This window comes from Pecten maximus, chromosome 1 (genome assembly GCF_902652985.1).
Source record: "Pecten maximus chromosome 1, xPecMax1.1, whole genome shotgun sequence".
NCBI lineage: Eukaryota > Metazoa > Mollusca > Bivalvia > Pectinida > Pectinidae > Pecten > Pecten maximus.
The window spans coordinates 22269824-22290082 of record NC_047015.1 but is presented as its reverse complement, the minus strand read 5'-3'; the positions used below and the strand labels follow the sequence as shown (position 1 = coordinate 22290082).

Below are 20259 nucleotides of genomic sequence, written 5' to 3'. Positions count from 1 at the left end.
ATTAGAGAAACAGATTTTTTCCAGTGAAGAACTGAAAGTTTAAAACAAGAGATCCCAGAGGGATCTTGGCGCCCACCATTGAATGATCTTTATAGGTTCCATGTCAGATTGATCTTTTCTCTACTTTTCCCTTCCTCTAAGTCTTACTAATCTGTGTAAATTCAGAAACAGCCCTCTAGTACTTTTCAAACAAGGGGAACCTATATATAAAATTTAAGATTTAGCGATAATGGCTGTCTGTCGGCCATGTTGTTTTCGGATTGGTCCCAAAATGAAAAACTAGGCACTAAGGGGAACCTATATATGAAATTTGAGAAAGATCCCTTCATTATACTTTCTGAGAAATAGCGATAACAAACTTCAATTGTCAAAATCCAAGATGGCTGCCTGTCGGCCATGTTGTTTTCTGATTAGTCTCAAAATGCAATATGCATAACTAGAAACCAAGAGGAACCTACTTATGAAATTTGAGAAAGATCCCTTCAGCACTTTCTGAGAAATAGCGATAACAAACTTCAATTGTCAAAATCCAAGATGGCTGCCTGTCGGCCATGTTGTTTTCCGATTGGTCTCAAAATGCAATATGCATAACTAGGCACAAAGAGGTACTTACATATGAAATTTGAGAAAGATCCCTTCAGTACTTTCTGAGAAACAGCGATAACAAACTTCAACTGTCAAAATCCAAGATGGCTGCCTGTCGGCCATGTTGTTTTCTGATTAGTCTCAAAATGCAATATGCATAACTAGGCACCAAGGGGAACATGCATATAAAATTTGAGAAAGATCCCTTCATTACTTTCTGAGAAATAGCGATAACAAACTTCAATTGTCAAAATCCAAGATGGCTGCCTGTCGGCCATCTTGTTTTCCGATCGGTCTCAAAATGCAATATGCATAACTAGGCACAAAGAGGTACTTACATATGAAATTTGAGAAAGATCCCTTCAGTACTTTCTGAGAAACAGCGATAACAAACTTCAACTGTCAAAATCCAAGATGGCTGCCTGTCGGCCATGTTGTTTTCTGATTAGTCTCAAAATGCAATATGCATAACTAGGCACCGAGGGGAACATCAATATAAAATTTGAGAAAGATCCCTTCAGCACTTTCTGAGAAATAGCGATAACAAACTTCAATTGTCAAAATCCAAGATGGCTGCCTGTCGGCCATGTTGTTTTCCGATCGGTCTCAAAATGCAATATGCATAACTAGCCACCAAGAGGAACCTGCATATGAAATTTGAGAAAGATCCCTTAAGTACTTTCTGAGAAATAGCGATAACAAACTTCAATTGTCAAAATCCAAGATGGCTGCCTGTCGGCCATGTTGTTTTCCGATCGGTCTCAAAATGCAATATGCATAACTAGGCACCAAGGGGAACCTACATATGAAATTTGAGAAAGATCCCTTCAGCACTTTCTGAGGATTAGCGATAACAAGAATTGTTTACGGACGGACGGACGGACCACGGACCACGGACGCAGGGCGATTTGAATTAGCCCACCATCTGATGATGGTGGGCTAAAAATATATATAAAACAACTGGACCATTGTTAGCAATTCATGAAAGATTCTTCATAGGAAGGTTCAGTATTTTTTATTACAGAAGTGTTTGGACATCACAACATCTTTTGAATGTGATGTCTGTTGTCTCCAAGAGTGTAGAACTGGTGGATCTGATGTGTGTATATCTATAACATGAACTTATGTTGCTCATTACTAAATAAATGTGAAGGTCATCGAGTCTGTTGTCAATGCCATTCCATATTTGCTATGATTAAGAATCAATGTAACAGAACCAAATATGGATTTATATGACCATAGAGAAGCTTGGAATCAAAGTTAAATGAGGTACCACCAGGCAAGTAATATCACAGAGAATCCACTTGATTTTGAGACCGTAGTTATTGGAAATGTCTAATTTATTGTATAACGTGTGGGTATGGAATGGCTAGCGTTTATTTAGAAAAGATGTCAAGATAATAAACATACTCTGGCACTTACACCAGACTTCTTCTGACAGATATATAGATCTAGTAGATGTACATGTACAGCCCCTACACCGGGCATCTACACTAACTGGACATTGTATTGTTCGTAGGGGTTCATGGTAAAGCAGTGCCATTTTGAAAGTTGTTGAGAGGGAAAATTCTGAAGTTGGAAACTACAAAATTTATACTGATTCATGTCCAAATATCTTCCAAAAGTACATTGTTTTATTTCAGTCAATATATCTAAATAAGAATGGTATGCTTTAACTTCCAGGGATATATGGTTAGATTTTCTAATTGTCTTATCAACACAAATTAAGTTTTCGGGACATAAAAGATTTTCATTTTAAGAACCGTTGGTTTCCTCCATATATACTTCTAACATATTGTCCTTTATTTTAGTTATCCATATTTAGAGCAATGTACGCCGTAATAGGTAAATCTCCAGAGTTGTCCCCCTTCAATAATGAATCACACGACAGGTATGCTACCAACAATGTACACAATGCAGGTGACGCTACGATCGATTTCTCAGGTGTGAATAATACAGGAAGTGAAGCCATTTTTCAAACTGATATAACTGTATACGAAAACATTGGCCAGAGTGACGAAGTCCCGAGCTAAGGAAATGCCGAACTTGTACCTCTTGTGTGCGACTGTTGTCGTACTGTTGTCAGTATTTGAATCAGGTAAGGTGACGCGCGCACCTGTAGACAAGGTGTGGTGCGAGTTGTCGACGATATAATCGTATGGTATATAATATCACGATAAGTGCACCACAGCCAGGTTATTTTATTATTTTATACGGGTTATTTTTTGCCATATAGCGAGGGTATATGGATCGGTATTGCCAGATAAAAAAATGTATGTAAATATATATGTAATATATGATTATCTGTCACTGGACCGATAGTCTTTGCTATAAAGTAAGTCCAATTGAGTCTGTCAGTCTTTCTGCGTTCTGGCTCACAGGTACTTTTAATACATTTGTATATATATGTCACATGTAAAAATCACATACACAAGATGTTTTCATTCCATGTTATTTATTGTCCATCACGTGTTTTCTGGCATTTGTCTGCAAACATATTAGAAAAACATTCAGTTCCTCGCAGACAATATATTTGACAAATCAATTATTCATGATAAAAATAATAAAAGAATGGTAAATGATAACATTTTGATAATAATGTAATTGCATTCACTAAATTACATTAATCAAGTTATTCATACACTTACATATACTCATTCATTTCATGTACGTTCAGATTACATATGAACTTATATACCTGTCATAAAATACCCTGTGAGTGACAGTATGTTATAATACGACAAAAGTATTTAACGTAATCTAATACAACAGTATAACTCACCCTAAGTAAGGTAAAGATGGGAGTTCACCGTTACATTTTCTTGTTGTGAATTGATTTCAACAACCTGTGATAACAAATATACAAGTGTTCAATCACACACTAACATGTGAGTAAATGTACATTTCGATATTATAAAATACAACATAAATAAAATTTACTAGTCTCCAGGATTCGATCTCATAAATACGAGACTTGGATTCAATTATAAAGCTTCGGTGTTATCCATTACACCATCACGTGTGTTATCATATACAGGTAATTAATATACTCATAGACACTTGCAATGAGCTTTATATCTATAAATATAATTCACCACATATAAATAGAAATCAACACAAATACATGTATAGCTAAAACGAATTTACAAAACGATCTAATGGTCTCTATATCTACTAACTATTTTGCAAATACTTATACTGAATCATAAATAGATGTATTACTCACAATTATATATATTTTGATCCGGAATAGATTACTGGAGAAACTTGAAAACTTGATCCACCTGTTGATTGTCAGCTGTCTGATATTGTACTGACCAGTAACAAAGGCCTTGTATTTAAACTGACCGCTCCAAACCGATTGGTCAAAAATAGATCGGAAGGTTCCGGAAATTAATGTTTTACATTTTCCTTAATTTTAGTACATATCAATGATGATCTGAATTATATTAGAAATGTTAATAAAACTAACTCGTAAAAATGACACTAATATAGCGTATACAAAATATTCGAGATCACGTGATTATCATGTGATCCACGGCTACTATACTAAGCATTAGGAAACCAATAACATATATAGTAAATACAAAGTATGTACAATTCACCTTGTTACATATATACTATATTATAGCCTCGTATTACTATATTAAATAGAGCTCAATTTAATATAGTAATACGAGGCTATATAGTATATATATACAAATGTAATTTCTTACCCCAAGTACCTGTGTTCTGGCTATCTAAGAGTTGATAGGTGAATAGTAATGTGTAAGTCAGAATCATAAGGATACATTTATTGTACATATAGATTGGGGGCATGAGATATAGTATTACAGCGGCGTGAATAGTTACTTTAGTATTGGAAATCAAATATTCATTCCATTTCTATAAATTACAGATACTTCATCAATACACAACTGTATTTGAAGATGAAAATCAAATATTTAAAAAAAGTTTCTACCTTGTAGATATACTTTTGAATAGCTAATTTAGCATGTATACAGTACAACTATGTATGTGAATATGAAGGACAGATGTCTGATCAGAGCACAAAAAGATTTATATTGAAAGTCTTTAAAAGTTTTGCAATCCACATAATTTTCAGCTGAGGGTCTGAACTGCTTCCAGTGTAACTCTACATTAGATCACAACTGCCAGGAGAATTTCGACCATGATTTCAGCATCAACCCTCTGTCCTCACAGTACTGTACTGTATGGAACTCTCGCTTCTGCATCAAAATCACTGGACTCTGGGGAGGTATGTATGCAACCTTAACTTGTTGGGCAAGTCATTGTTTTTGCAAATATCACTATTAATAATAATACCGTATAGCGGGAAATTTTAGCGGTCATACAATTTGGCGATTTGGTCATGAAAACTGAAAGTTAAATTTTGGCAGGTTAAAATTTAGCGATTTCCCTTAAATCTAAGGTTTTAATTTGGCGTTGAGCATATATATTACCTACCGGTATATATAGATAATTATGTTATGTCCATACATCCTATCCATGTTGATTAAGTGTGTTGTGTATTATTGATCCTCTGTCTCGAAACCGGAAACTATTTCCAAAAGAAAATCAGATGAACACATACATGTAGATTTGTCAAATTAGTGTGTATATGAGTATGGGTACAAGCAACAGACAAAGAGAATATAATCAACAGTATGATATTGCAGTGGTCATCTATTGTATGATGTGTATACATACAGGTAAGTTTAACAATGAGTCTACAGGTAAAGTGTTAACATCAGTTCATTGAATGGTATGGCTTTGTTGTCACACAAAAAATAATTATGATGCGATATATGTCATACTTGTATTGCTATACATGTATCGTGAGTAGTTGATCACTAGCTATTCTTACCTATCGACATTTTAGCCGACAGTTGCCAGGCAACAACCTACGTAACGCAGCAGTCGTTACTCTCGGGAGTAGTTATCAAAGGTAAATGGTGGTCAGAACGGAACCTACTGGCGAAATTGAAATTTTCGCATCTTTTTAATTGGCGGTGTTAAAATTTGACGGGTTAAATTTTGGCGATCTATATACAGACCCGCCAAATTAAAGCCCCGCTAAAATTTTCCGCTATACGGTATAGGAAAGGATGGGAGTAGTTTGGTGTATGATCAACAATCTTTTTCAGTTCTTCTTTATCATAACAAATTAGTGCCCCCCCCCCCCCCCCCCCCCCCCCAATTTCTGTGCTAGCATCATGTACGAAATGCTTAAATATAAAAAAAAAAAAGTTAATTTACGTATTCCTTTGGTACATATGATCCAAATTAAACCTTGTAGTATTTTGACAACAAAAGTAGATATTTGTTCTTTTTTTATAAAACAGTATTGAAGGATTGGCATGATTGAGGTGATTGATCAAACTGACTGTTCATTAACATCCTGATGAACTTGTTCATTAACACCAATGCCTTTGAACATCTTAATGGCTATACAGTTGCTGTGACCTTGGCGGTTTTAATACTGTTAATGTGCCCTTGGTGTGGGTTAATACAGTTACTGTGATCTTGGTGTGTTCATGCTGTTGGTGTGACCTTGATATGTTATAAGACAATTAATGTGACCTTGGTGTGGGTTAATACGTACAGTTACTGTGATCTTGGTGTGTTCATGCTGTTGGTGTGACCTTGATGTGTTATAATACAGTTACTGTGATCTTGGTGTGTTCATGCTGTTGGTGTGACCTTGATGTGTTATAATACAGTTACTGTGATCTTGGTGTGTTTCAATACAGTTACTGTGACCTTCCTATGTGTTAACAGTTACTGTGACCTTGGTGTGTTACAATACAGTTACTGTGACCTTGGTGTGTTACAATACAGTTACTGTGGCCTTGGTGTGTTACAATACAGTTACTGTGGCCTTGGTGTGTTTTAATACAGTTACTGTGACCTTGGTGTGTTACAATACAGTTACTGTGACCTTGGTGTGTTACAATACAGTTACTGTGGCCTTGGTGTGTTTTAATACAGTTACTGTGACCTTCCTATGTGTTAACAGTTACTGTGACCTTGGTGTGTTACAATACAGTTACTGTGGCCTTGGTGTGTTACAATACAGTTACTGTGGCCTTGGTGTGTTTTAATACAGTTACTGTGACCTTGGTGTGTTTTAATACAGTTACTGTGACCTTGGTGCGTTACAATACAGTCACAGTGACCTTGGTGTGTTATGATACAGTCACAGTGACCTTGGTGTGTTACGATACAGTTACTGTGACCTTGGTGTGTTATGATACAGTCACAGTGACCTTGGTGTGTTACGATACAGTTACTGTGACCTTGGTGTGTTATGATACAGTCACAGTGACCTTGGTGTGTTTCAATACAGTTACTGTGACCTTCCTATGTGTTAACAGTTACTGTGGCCTTGGTGTGTTATGATACAGTCACAGTGACCTTGGTGTGTTATGATACAGTTACTGTGACCTTGGTGTGTTATGATACAGTCACAGTGACCTTGGTGTGTTACGATACAGTTACTGTGACCTTGGTGTGTTATGATACAGTCACAGTGACCTTGGTGTGTTACGATACAGTTACTGTGACCTTGGTGTGTTATGATACAGTCACTGTGGCCTTGGTGTGTTATAATACAGTTACTGTGGCCTTGGTGTGTTACAATACAGTTACTGTGACCTTGGTGTGTTACAATACAGTTACTGTGACCTTGGTGTGTTTTAATACAGTTACTGTGACCTTGGTGTGTTTTAATACAGTTACTGTGACCTTGGTGTGTTTTAATACAGTTACTGTGGCCTTGGTGTGTTTTAATACAGTTACTGTGACCTTGGTGTGTTTTAATACAGTTACTGTGGCCTTGGTGTGTTATAATACAGTTACTGTGGCCTTGGTGTGTTTTAATACTGTTACTGTGGCCTTGGTGTGTTACAATACAGTTACTGTGACCTTGGTGTGTTACAATACAGTTACTGTGACCTTGGTGTGTTATAATACAGTTACTGTGGCCTTGGTGTGTTATAATACAGTTACTGTGGCCTTGGTGTGTTACAATACAGTTACTGTGGCCTTGGTGTGTTTTAATACAGTTACTGTGGCCTTGGTGTGTTACAATACAGTTACTGTGGCCTTGGTGTGTTATAATACAGTCACAGTGACCTTGGTGTGTTATGATACAGTCACAGTGACCTTGGTGTGTTACAATACAGTTACTGTGACCTTGGTGTGTTACAATACAGTTACTGTGACCTTGGTGTGTTTTAATACAGTTACTGTGACCTTGGTGCGTTACAATACAGTCACAGTGACCTTGGTGTGTTATAATACAGTCACAGTGACCTTGGTGTGTTATAATACAGTTACTGTGACCTTGGTGTGTTACAATACAGTTACTGTGACCTTGGTGTGTTACAATACAGTTACTGTGACCTTGGTGTGTTACAATACAGTTACTGTGACCTTGGTGTGTTTTAATACAGTTACTGTGACCTTGGTGCGTTACAATACAGTCACAGTGACCTTGGTGTGTTATGATACAGTCACAGTGACCTTGGTGTGTTACTACTGTTGATGTGTTATAATACAGACAGTAACTGTGACCTTGGTGTGTGTTAATACAATTACTGTGACCTTTGTGTGTGTATACAGTCACTGTGATCTTTGTGTGTGTTAATACAGTTACTGTGACCTTTGTGTGTTAATACTGTTGATGTGACCTTCATGTGTTGTAAAACAGTCACTGTGACCTTGGTGTGTTACTACTTTTGCTGTGTCCTTCGTGTGTGTATAAAGTCACTGTGACATTGGTGTGGCTATACAGCTGCTGTGACCTTGATATGTTATAATAGTAATATACTGTTATTGTGACCTTGGTGTGGGTTTATAAAGTTCTGTGACCTTGGTGTGTGTTAATACAGCTGCTATGACCTTGGTGTGTGTAACTGTTAATTCAATTGCTGTGACCTTGGTAGTTATGACTTTCGATTTTATCTTTAGTGCTCCAATGCATTCGCTGTGACCTTTGTGCTTTTAAACCCTTTAAACTCTTTGACCTTGATGTATCTATACTGTTACTCATACATTGATGTATCTCAATACAGTCCCTGTAAGTCTTGTTTTTTTGTTATTTTTCATGCATTCACCTTTGCAAGGACAGATTTCTTTTTCTTATATGCTACAATTTTTTGTATATAGCTCTTCTGATCTTGATTAATACACATATACATTTGATTTCTCTGGTTTTGATCATGTAGATGTATGGTACATGCTTTCACTCTATTTTTACAGGTGTAGTCGGGACTCATCGATTCTGTAGCTCTCGTGACCTTGGTGACCAATGTCAAGATATTTTCTACCCTGATCACGATCGTATGTACCGAGCCTGTGTGTACACATGTACTTCTGATGACTGCAATGAGGCAAGCTCGCTGTGGACAAAATGGACACTTGTTACCTCCCTTGTGCTGGCTTTCTTTTCCTATAAAATTGGTGTGTTATGATTTTTTGTGGTGAAACATCATTGTACTTGGGACAGATCTCCTTTAACTATGCAATTTCTGGGTCACACACCAGAAATCTAGGAGTGCTTTATGTAACCTAGAAAAGTCTATATTTCTATACACTGTAATTGAGGAAATATGAGGCATTTGGATAAATACATAATCTACAATGTTTAGCAGGATTGTGTCGTAAAGAGAAGTCGTGTTCATATTTTATGACAAATATTTTGAGGAAATAAACCTCTTTTATTCATAGCATGTTACATCTGAATGAGTAATGTCAGTGTTAGATGTGAAGTCTAAGGCGAGTTTGAAATGTTTAACTCACAAAATACGATCGTAGTATTAATAACGAGTAAGAACTCTGTCTTGGTTTATGATGGGTTTATCAGTTTTTATAGCTGTCCATATGTAGACTATATTACATGCATATTAGAAATTCAAGGATTACATTACAATCATTGTCATTTACTAAATCTGAAATGCTGCAGATCAGATGTTATATCATAATGATTATTACTTAAACAGCAGCTTTTTTATTATTATTATAAAATGTTACAAATTGTAATGACTCGATTTGGAGATAAGTTCAGTGAAAATTTGGGACCATCTTTTTTTCCAACTTGGTATGTGACAACTTGATTTAGTAATTAGTGATTGAACAGTGTTGAACTGCAACATCTTACATTTCCATGCTATGTGCTGCATGAATTGAATGTGATTGTAAGCTACAATAGTTCCAACAGGAAATGCAATTTTAAAGAGAGTTTGTGCTTTTGTTTTGACAAAAATGTATGCTCCACTAAGAATAACTTTCGAACAATTCCCTGAATCCCCCCCCCCCCCCCCCCCCCCCCCCCCCCCCCCCCTCAAACAACAATACAACCATAATGTGTACTGTATACTTAGAATATGGAACCAGTTGTATTACAGGAAGTTGTCACATATTTTTAAATCGGATTTAATGATATTTATTGTAGTCTCCTAAAATTCCACACTTCTATTTACCAGGAACATGTTAAGCCAGATATTATAATAATTCTTAAGTGTCTACAAGCCACAACTTAGCTAGGTCCAACTACATGTATATATCAAAACTTATTTCTTGTCAAGAGATGTCATTTCTTTATGAAAACCTGGTTACAGAGTTTGTTTAAGAGGTCTTACTTATGTAATTGTTTTTTTCATAGTCATTCCTTTTCCAGATTCAAATTCACATACAATCATTATCATCTAAGTGTGTATTATCTTCACATCAGATAGCCTTCCTAGGGAACACATTGGGGTAGAATACACCTTCATTTATCAGTTCCATTCTTTAAATATCTGTATACATGTAAATATGTAAATCTTTATTTCTCACAATTAAGATTATCAAAAAAGCTTCAAATTCCCTCCATGGAATTAATCAAATCCATAAATCCTTAATTTTAATGTATTTACATTTTTTAACAAAACTAGGCAATTCATAATACTGTATATAACCATGAGTTTGTAAGAAGGGTGTAAATATGATGACTTTGTACATAATCAGCAAAGAGAACTTTGTAGTATCCCTATTGTAAAATATGTAAATGTGCCACATATACTAATATGAAGCAGAGATTTTTATCACTGGTTTGGGATGTGCCATTTTGCCTAATTTTGGGAAGAAAATTTGTAAATTAAGTAATTTAATAGTTTGCAAATTTTTGGATTTGGTTTAAATATGAAATAATTTCAATTGAGAATGGGGTCCATTTTCAACCCCCAAAGAACCCTCAGAAAAAGCTTTGAAATGATAGAACATTGTAATGGTCATCAATTATCCTGTCCATTACATACAGAAAATACATAAGTATGCATTCGATCAGATTCTCTATGTTTGGCAATTATCAAACTACCTGGTATTTAGTTATATATAACTGTTATTAAATGTCCCTAAACTGTCACCTGCTGGTCCCTAACCGGAGTCACAGAGCCTGTCAGTTTCAGTAGACTAACATAGAAACCCACTACTGCTATGTTGTATTAATATGTCCAAATCATGCTTTAGTGCTTGTTATCTATGAATACTTTGATCCAGCAATTCAACTTTTCAATGATCTTTTAGTAATAACTTTACAAGATCACATGGAAAGGGCTGTTAATGAATCTGAATTACTGACCTAGATTTTGGAATTACAAATGTAGCTCTTTAAAAGTTGACAAATGTAAATATGATTGGTTTATTTAAAACAGTATTTTATTACCAAAAATATTTACAATACATTGGTCAATATATAACAACAGTTAAATACAGGGATTTGGCAGCAAGAGTGCTCTCTTATTTTAAGCCATCTCCCTACAGTAAATGAATTGCAAATGTGTCCTACAAATTAATTATGATTGCAATAATAGATTTATTGTTAAATTTTTGTACATATTTATAATCATTTTTGTACATATTTCAAATCAGAAATCACATAGAAAACTGACAAATGTTAACCATTGCCATTCAACATTTTATATTCTTTATACAAATTGTACAGAATATTTTCAATAAACAAATGGAATTTATCTTTTTCAATGGGTTATTCCTGTCTTCGTACCGTTATCATGTAGCTGTATCCGAGTTGTCTCCCTTGGAATACTAGGAGGTTATGCATTTACTTTGAATATGACATAAGAAACAAGTGTAATATGTTGGATTAAACAAAAAGTTACATTGTTTTGTTTTAACTCTCAATCGTGAATAAAGAAATAATAGCTATCTTCCTATTTTCAACGCACAAATATCGCGTTTCTCACGTATTATTCAAACTAAAAGACAATTTTCAAGTGTTTTTTTGTCATTATACTACATACTTTATAGTTATATCGGACGTTGTTTTGTGAGGATATGTCTTGGATCTTAGATCCTTACCTTGAACTGTCCGCACTTTACTTCCATAAACGGAAAGTGTTACCGATTAGTGAATGAAATGTTTATTATGTTTGAAGTTACTTAATCAAAATGCATGCTATACTGGATAAAGTTCCAAATCTAGCTATTGGATACACATTCTTAGGTTTCAAAGGTCGCGGTCTCAAGTCATCGAAGTCAAGTTGTTCATCTTTATTAGATTACAGAAACGAAGTTCGACAATATGAAGACTCCAGTACGGAGCATGGAGGTTCATGTACGACACGTAAAACAAGTGTCTGACACTACAAGTGGAGATTCCTGTATGACGAACGGATCGAGGACTAACGTATGACGAACGGATCGAAGACTAACGTATGACGAACGGATCGAAGACTAACGTATGACGAACGGATCGAGGACTAACGTATGACGAACGGATCGAAGACTAACGTATGACGAACGGATCGAAGATTAACGTATGACGAACGGATCGAGGACTAACGTATGACGAACGGATCGAAGACTAACGTATGACGAACGGATCGAAGACTAACGTATGACGAACGGATCGAAGACTAACGTATGACGAACGGATCGAAGATTAACGTATGACGAACGGGTGGAAGACTAACGTATAACGAACGGTTCGAAGACTAACGTATGATGCGCAGACTCCAGTATAACTCGTTAAGACTCAAGTCCGACACTTGGAGATTCAAGCATGACGCATTGATCCGAGACTTGAGTATGACGCACAACGACTCTAGTTGGACATTCCACCTATGATGTTTGGAGACTCCAGTATCACGCGCGAAAACTCCAAAATGACTGATCCAATACAAAGCGTAGAGGGTCCAGATTGATATCAGTCGGGCATGGTGACGCATGGAGTATCCTGTCGGATCCTGTCGGGACACGCGGTGACTCCAGTCGGACGCAGTCTTGCGCATCAGATGTGCAAGCAATTTACCATCGACGTGAGTTCGACTTTGTTTTTAACATCTGTGAACAAGCACGTCTTGTCTGCCGTTTTGTCTGTTTTTTGACATCTGCGAACAAACACTTTTGTTTGGAACAAACATTTCTGTCTGTCTTAACGAACAAACACTTTTGTCTGTCTTAACGAACATACACTTGTCTGTCTTAACGAACAAACACTTTTGTCTGTCTTTACGAACAAATACGTTTGTCTGTCTTTACGTCTTTAGCATGGGTGAAGATACAATGTACATAGTTCTGTCTTGTACAGGCAACTATGAACAACACTTTTGTTTTTCTTAAAACCGATGTGAACAAACACGTCTGTCAGTCGTATTAACCGCTTTGAAGACCCCCGCTCCTAGCCCGAGTTCCCTCTGGACCAGATACGGTGTCGGGGCCAGAGGAAACTCGGGCTACCCGCTCCTTCCACATGTCTTTCGATCGCTGTAAATATTTTGTTTTTAAGTTCTTTTAAACAGTCTGCCTGTCTTTTGGTTGCATGGGTAAACCTACCTTGATCAGAGAATATACATAAACATATACATCAGCAGTTTTTACAAATACTGAAATTCAAATGAGTACTTTTTTCGGAGACGGTATCAAGTTTAAACCATCAGATATTGAAAAATCTATTTAGGGTCTTTTTCTAGTTACACACCGTAAAATATGATATCAACTCCTGTCATTTAAAAAAACAAGAACTTCACTGTACTTGTATTTCCCCTTTATAGTTTACTGGATCTTTCCACATATCCGCCTGTCATCTAGTCGATGTGCACAGCTCTATGCCACCATTATGTCACAGCGCTCCTGAGTTGAATAATGACCTGCATTGTCATTCCTCTGGTGTCGCGCCGACCCATTACGGACGGGACGCCTCTGATTGGGTTACCATTTCAGAATCGGCCTGTCACATCGTCACCCGACACCCACAGATGCAGGCCCGGGGGCATGGGTCACAGGCGACAGAACCAATCACACGGGCTGAACGCATGCCTGCACATCTGTGGTGACATTGTTTACGTAACGAGGAGATAGCTCGCGTGACCAAGTTCCCGTATCGTGTTCGGACTGACTCTGGTTGCGCACAAGATCACGGAAACGTCCTTAAATTTTTGGCTTTGGCCCAGATGCTGATCAGATATGGTTTTGAAACATTTCTACGCCGTATATAGTTTACCGAACATTCTCGAACATCTATGTTTGTATGTCGAAAGATATTTGATAACCTATAACTTGTCTGTGCGTTCGCTAACTTCCGTAATAGTATTATCTGTCTGGACGTCCACTGTCTTGTTTATATATATACCGTGGTACTATTATCTGTCTGGGCGTCCGCTGTATTGTTTATATACCGTGACACTATTATCTGTCTGGGCGTCCGCTGACTTGTTCATATATCCGTGACAGTGTTACCTGTCTGGACGTCCACTGACTTGTTTACATATCCGTGACACTATTATCTGTCTGGGCGTCCGCTGACTTGTTTATATACCGTGACACTATTATCTGTCTGGACGTCCGCTGACTTGTTTATATATCCGTGACACTATTATCTGTCTGGGCGTCCGCTGACTTGTTTATATATCCGTGACACTATTATCTGTCTTGGCGTCCGCTGACTTGTTTATATATCCGTGACACTATTATCTGTCTGGGCGTCCGCTGACTTGTTCATATATCCGTGACAGTGTTACCTGTCTGGACGTCCACTGACTTGTTTACATATCCGTGACACTATTATCTGTCTGGGCGTCCGCTGACTTGTTTATATACCGTGACACTATTATCTGTCTGGACGTCCGCTGACTTGTTTATATATCCGTGACACTATTATCTGTCTTGGCGTCCGCTGACTTGTTTATATATCCGTGACACTATTATCTGTTTGGGCGTCCGCTGACTTGTTTATATATCCGTGACAGTGTCATCTGTCTGGGCGTCCGCTGACTTGTTTATATATCCGTGACACTTTTATCTGTCTGGGCGTCCGCTGACTTGTTTATATATGGATTGAATAGATTTTTTTAATTTTCATTGCGGCTATGAATACCAGTAGCTACCGCGCGCCACGGGATATGTAGCTAGCTACTGGTATTCATAGCCGCAATGGAAATTTAAAAAATCTATTCAATTCATATATTTACTTAACCTTGATTTAAAAAATTTATATCGAGAAAACGAGAAATTTTATTAAAAAGAAAAATTTGTCATGTATACGACGAAACGCCAAACTATTAGAACAGCCGGGAGATCCCGCCTATGCACCACGCCATTGTTTTAATGTCGTTCCGCATTTTCCGGTCTTTTTTGTTTAATTTTGTATAAAACAAAAAGAAAGAAGTATTAAAGTAAAAATAATATTAAATACAATCATTCAATTCAAATCATATTTATTTTATGTGAACAAATTGCAACAAAAACACAATATTTTCATAATTGAAAGGCGGACTATTTTTTTGATGGCATATAAATATGACCCGATTAATCAGGTGATTTGCACGAGAGACAATGTTTTCATACGGTTTTCATAGTGTATTCATGGTCATATGTTTGTTGTTTTCACTTGGTATGTTCATATCAGCAAACCACATTAGGAATGTAAATATATATCCGTGACAGTGTTATCTGTCTGGACGTCCGCTGACTTGTTTATATATCCGTGACACTATTATCTGTCTGGACGTCCACTGACTTGTTTATATATCCGTGACACTATTATCTGTCTGGACGTCCGCTGACTTGTTTATATATCCGTGACACTATTATCTGTCTGGACGTCCGCTGACTTGTTTATATATCCGTGACAGTGTTATCTGTCTGGACGTCCGCTGTATTGTTTATATACCGTGACACTATTATCTGTCTAGGCGTCCGCTGACTTGTTTATATATCCGTGACACTATTATCTGTATGGGCGTCCGCTGACTTGTTTATATATCCGTGACAGTGTTATCTGTCTGGACGTCCGCTGTATTGTTTATATACCGTGACACTATTATCTGTCTGGACGTCCGCTGACTTGTTTATATATCCGTGACAGTGTTATCTGTCTGGACGTCCGCTGTATTGTTTATATACCGTGACACTATTATCTGTCTGGACGTCCGCTGACTTGTTTATATATCCGTGACAGTGTTATCTGTCTGGACGTCCGCTGACTTGTTTATATATCCGTGACACTATTATCTGTCTGGACGTCCGCTGACTTGTTTATATATCCGTGACACTATTATCTGTCTGGACGTCCGCTGACTTGTTTATATATCCGTGACAGTGTTATCTGTCTGGACGTCCGCTGTATTGTTTATATACCGTGACACTATTATCTGTCTGGACGTCCACTGACTTGTTTATATATCCGTGACAGTGTTATCTGTCTGGACGTCCGCTGACTTGTTTATATATCCGTGACACTATTATCTGTCTGGACGTCCGCTGACTTGTTTATATATCCGTGACAGTGTTATCTGTCTGGACGTCCGCTGTATTGTTTATATACCGTGACACTATTATCTGTCTAGGCGTCCGCTGACTTGTTTATATATCCGTGACACTATTATCTGTCTAGGCGTCCGCTGACTTGTTTATATATCCGTGACACTATTATCTGTCTGGACGTCCGCTGACTTGTTTATATATCCGTGACACTATTATCTGTCTGGACGTCCGCTGACTTGTTTATATATCCGTGACACTATTATCTGTCTGGACGTCCGCTGACTTGTTTATATACCGTGACACTATTATCTGTCTGGACGTCCGCTGACTTGTTTATATATCCGTGACACTATTATCTGTCTGGACGTCCGCTGACTTGTTTATATATCCGTGACACTATTATCTGTCTGGACGTCCGCTGACTTGTTTTGTATTATCTTTGAAGTATAACGTTTCCTTCATACTGGTTACGCAATGCACGGTTCCCATGATTTCCGACGCCATAACTTACACGGAATGTGGTCTCTGATGAACGCTGGATGAAAGAAGACCGACACTCCAGAGCTTTTGACGTGATCTACACAAATCTCCGTGTTATCTTAGCGTTGTCCAGCGTTACCACATCAGAAGTATTGTATAGTTTTCAGCCGCTCAGACACCGACAGCAATATGATTGTTTTACAAGGCATAATACCAAAGTTGTATCATCTATATAATTAACACATTGTGTAAGATTGGAACGATAACATCGTCAATTTGTACATAAGAAGTTAATGGCGTTGTAGATTAGCAAATGTTCAAATAAAGCTACCAATTTGTATAGGCCGACTAAAGACTGTCGATGGCACTGACTTGTCAATAATTGTACACGTAACTGGTGTCTCTAATTTGTAATTTGCGACTGGTGACACGAACTTATACGTGTAGTTTGTGCGCCGAGAATGAGTTAACCGATGACCCAAACTTGTATGTACGCCGAGAATGATGTGCGCCGAAAATGGGTTGACCGATGACCCTAACTTGTATGTACGCCGAGAATGATGTGCGCCGAAAATGGGTTGACCGATGACCCTAACTTGTATGTACGCCGAGAATGATGTGCGCCGAAAATGGGTTGACCGATGACCCTCACTTGTTTGTGCGTCGAGCATGAGTTGACCGATAACACTAACTTGTATGTGCGCCAAGAATTAGTTAATCGATGACCCTTACTTGTATGTGTGACTGGTGATACTAACTTATACATGTAGTTTGTGCGCCGAGAATAGGTTGACCGATGACCCTAACTTGTGTAGGTGACTGGTGACACCAACTTATACATGTAGTTTGTGCGCCGAGAATGAGTTTACCTGCGAGCCTAACTTGTGTATGTGACTGGTGACACTTACTGTAGTTGCGATGACCCTAACTTGTGTAGGTGACTGGTGACACTAAATTATACATGTAGTTTGTGCGTCGAGAATGAGTTTACCTACGAGCCTAACTTGTGTATGTGACTGGTGACACTTTGTAAACCAGTGGATAGATGTCCCTATCAGATGACCAAAGCTGTAAAGTTTGGACAGCGAGTTTTTACAACGAACTTGTGAATTAAACCCAGCTTTACATTGTTGAATTCTCGTCGATGAAGCAGACGACGCTAACTCCTCCGGAACATCTGGTAATATTACCCTTGTGCCTTTCAGTAGTTTCGTGTGAATTTTTCTTTTGTCATCCTATTACCCTTGTGCCTTTCAGTAGTTTCGTGTGAATTTTTCTTTTGTCATCCATTTGTGGAATTTTTTAGTTTAACTTATCGTTTCGCATACATACAGATATGATCCTGTCTTTTATCTGTATTGATGGCTCTAGTGTGGCAGTAAGAACATTACAACGTGCAAAGCAACAACATCACTGAAATACCTGACATTATAGACAGGTGCCCAGACAGCAGTGTCCGCACCTCTAGGATGGACGCAGGGAATGGCGGGATGGAGTGCGTGCGTGCCTTGCCCATGATGGCGACTTTATTGATAAAGCACGTGAAGATGAGTGATAGCATGTTGTACTCAGGCGAACACGAGCAAAATATGCGCTTAAATCTCTCAGAATAGAATTGACAAATCACGAAAACTCCTATCGTGTTCCGTGTTCGATCAGTCTTCTTCCTGCTGATAAATCATAACATCAGAGTCCGACCCCAGAAATGGCGAGTAGTTTGATGTCTTAAGACTGGCCCAAGGAAACTGAAAGAAAAAACAACAAACCAAAAAAAACTAGATAGGTAGAATAGTGAGAAGTGTCCCTAACATAGCAAACGTAGTCACATACTGGGTCGTGGTAGTACTTTCATGGGACTAGAAAGTCGTGTAAGGTTGTATCACTGTCGTGTAAGGTTGTGTCATTGTCGTGTTAAGGTTGTATCATTGCCGTGTAAGGTTGTATCATTGTCGTGTAAGGTTATATCATCGCCGTGTAAGGTTGTATCATCGTCGTGTAAGGTATCATCGTCGTATAAGGTATCATCGTCGTATAAGGTTGTATCATCGTCGTATAAGGTATCATCGTCGTATAAGGTTGTATCATCGTCGTGTAAGGTTGTATCATCGTCGTGTAAGGTTGTATCATCGTCGTGTAAGGTTGTATCATCGCCGTGTAAGGTTGTATCATCGCCGTGTAAGCATGTATCATCGCCGTGTAAGGTTGTATCATCGCCTTGTAAGGTTGTGTCATTGTCGTGTAAAGTTGTATCATCGTCGTGTAAGGTTGTATCATTGTCGTGTTAGGTTATATCATCGCCGTGTAAGGTTGTATCATCGTCGTGTAAGGTTGTATCATTGTCGTGTAAGGTTGTATCATTGTCGTGTAAGGTTGCGTCATTGTCGTGTAATGTTGTATTATTGACGTGTAAGGTTATATCATCGACGTGTAAGGTTGTATCATTGTCCTGTTAGCTTGCAATATAGGCAAAAAAATAAGCATGAATGGTTAATTGACTGTACGTATTCTGAATTATGTTTACACATTCTGAAGTACTTCCCCAAACTCACACTCCGAAGTACCATAACATACTCTCAGTATGAACTGCACTTTATAACACTAATAGATTCACATTTCAGTAGCATTACGTGTACGCCGAACCTCCACCCTCGGATTATCATTCCAGCCTATTTTTAGCCGAGAAGTTGAAATATTGCATTTTATTTTACAAGATTATATTTCGTTCAGCATGTAAGTTTAAATCTTTCTTTGGAATATCTGGTTTCCGTAGCTGTATATTACCACATGAACTGTGTCCCTGGAGAGATAAGCCAAGCAATACAGACACATGGTTAGCAACATTATGGCGCCCAGCTCCAGAACATTGGCTTCAAAATAATCAGAACGAGACAACCAAATAAAAACTAGAGATGTGATAGTAGACGTTTATATCGGAACAATTCAGGACTAATGCTACCCTGTGTAAACTTTACGTCAAGTAGTGGTCATAATCTTGGTTACATCAAACACAGCGGTGACGGACGGAAGTTGACGTGAGGACAGACGGAAGTGAGCTGAAGGACAGAGGTCGATTCGTCCGTATCTCCAGATGAACAGTGAGATACTGATGTCGGCGTCATAGGTTTACATGTATACATCAACACAAACAAGATTCTAGTTTGATACGTTCCTATGACGTAAATCGAAATTTGAAACATGTACAAGCACAATGAACGGTGATATAACCATTGCCTCATCCGGAAAATATTTGTACTACAGGAGAAGCACTTGCTGTTCAGGGTGATAGTTTGGTCGTCATAAGGTTCGACACTTGCTACCGATTTGATATGCACCATACATGCATGTATTATTTACCTGTAGAAATACTTGACTTGAGGTTTACATTATGAACAAATCGCGCTTTGACCAGACAGTTCTATCTAAAATAAC

The 20259-nt window shown here is 37.9% G+C and overlaps 1 protein-coding gene and 1 long non-coding RNA gene across 2 annotated transcripts; one reads left to right on the top strand and one right to left on the bottom strand.

Moving 5' to 3' along the window:
* The first annotated feature begins 2510 nt into the window (after positions 1–2510).
* On the top strand, positions 2511–11605 carry LOC117327879 (U-scoloptoxin(05)-Sm1a-like). Its single transcript, XM_033885107.1, has 3 exons — positions 2511–2683; positions 4691–4843; positions 8851–11605. Exons 1-3 carry the CDS (start codon positions 2623–2625, stop codon positions 9060–9062), a joined length of 426 nt encoding a protein of 141 aa, XP_033740998.1. The 5' UTR covers positions 2511–2622; the 3' UTR covers positions 9063–11605.
* Positions 3024–4189, bottom strand: LOC117327887. The gene is made up of 3 exons (XR_004532748.1): positions 3812–4189; positions 3368–3431; positions 3024–3072 (listed from the first exon to the last, which is right to left on the bottom strand). It is a non-coding gene; the product is annotated as an uncharacterized LOC117327887 (long non-coding RNA).
* Positions 11606–20259: the final 8654 nt, after the last annotated feature.

Excerpts from the sequence above, each read along its gene's own strand:
- LOC117327879 (XM_033885107.1), top strand. The coding sequence starts at position 2,623 with ATGCCGAACTTGTACCTCTTGTGTGCGACTGTTGTCGTACTGTTGTCA. Across the intron at positions 2,684-4,690 it reads GTTGTCAGTATTTGAATCAG|CTGAGGGTCTGAACTGCTTC; the intron begins GTAAGGTGACGC and ends CATAATTTTCAG. Across the intron at positions 4,844-8,850 it reads AATCACTGGACTCTGGGGAG|GTGTAGTCGGGACTCATCGA; the intron begins GTATGTATGCAA and ends CTATTTTTACAG.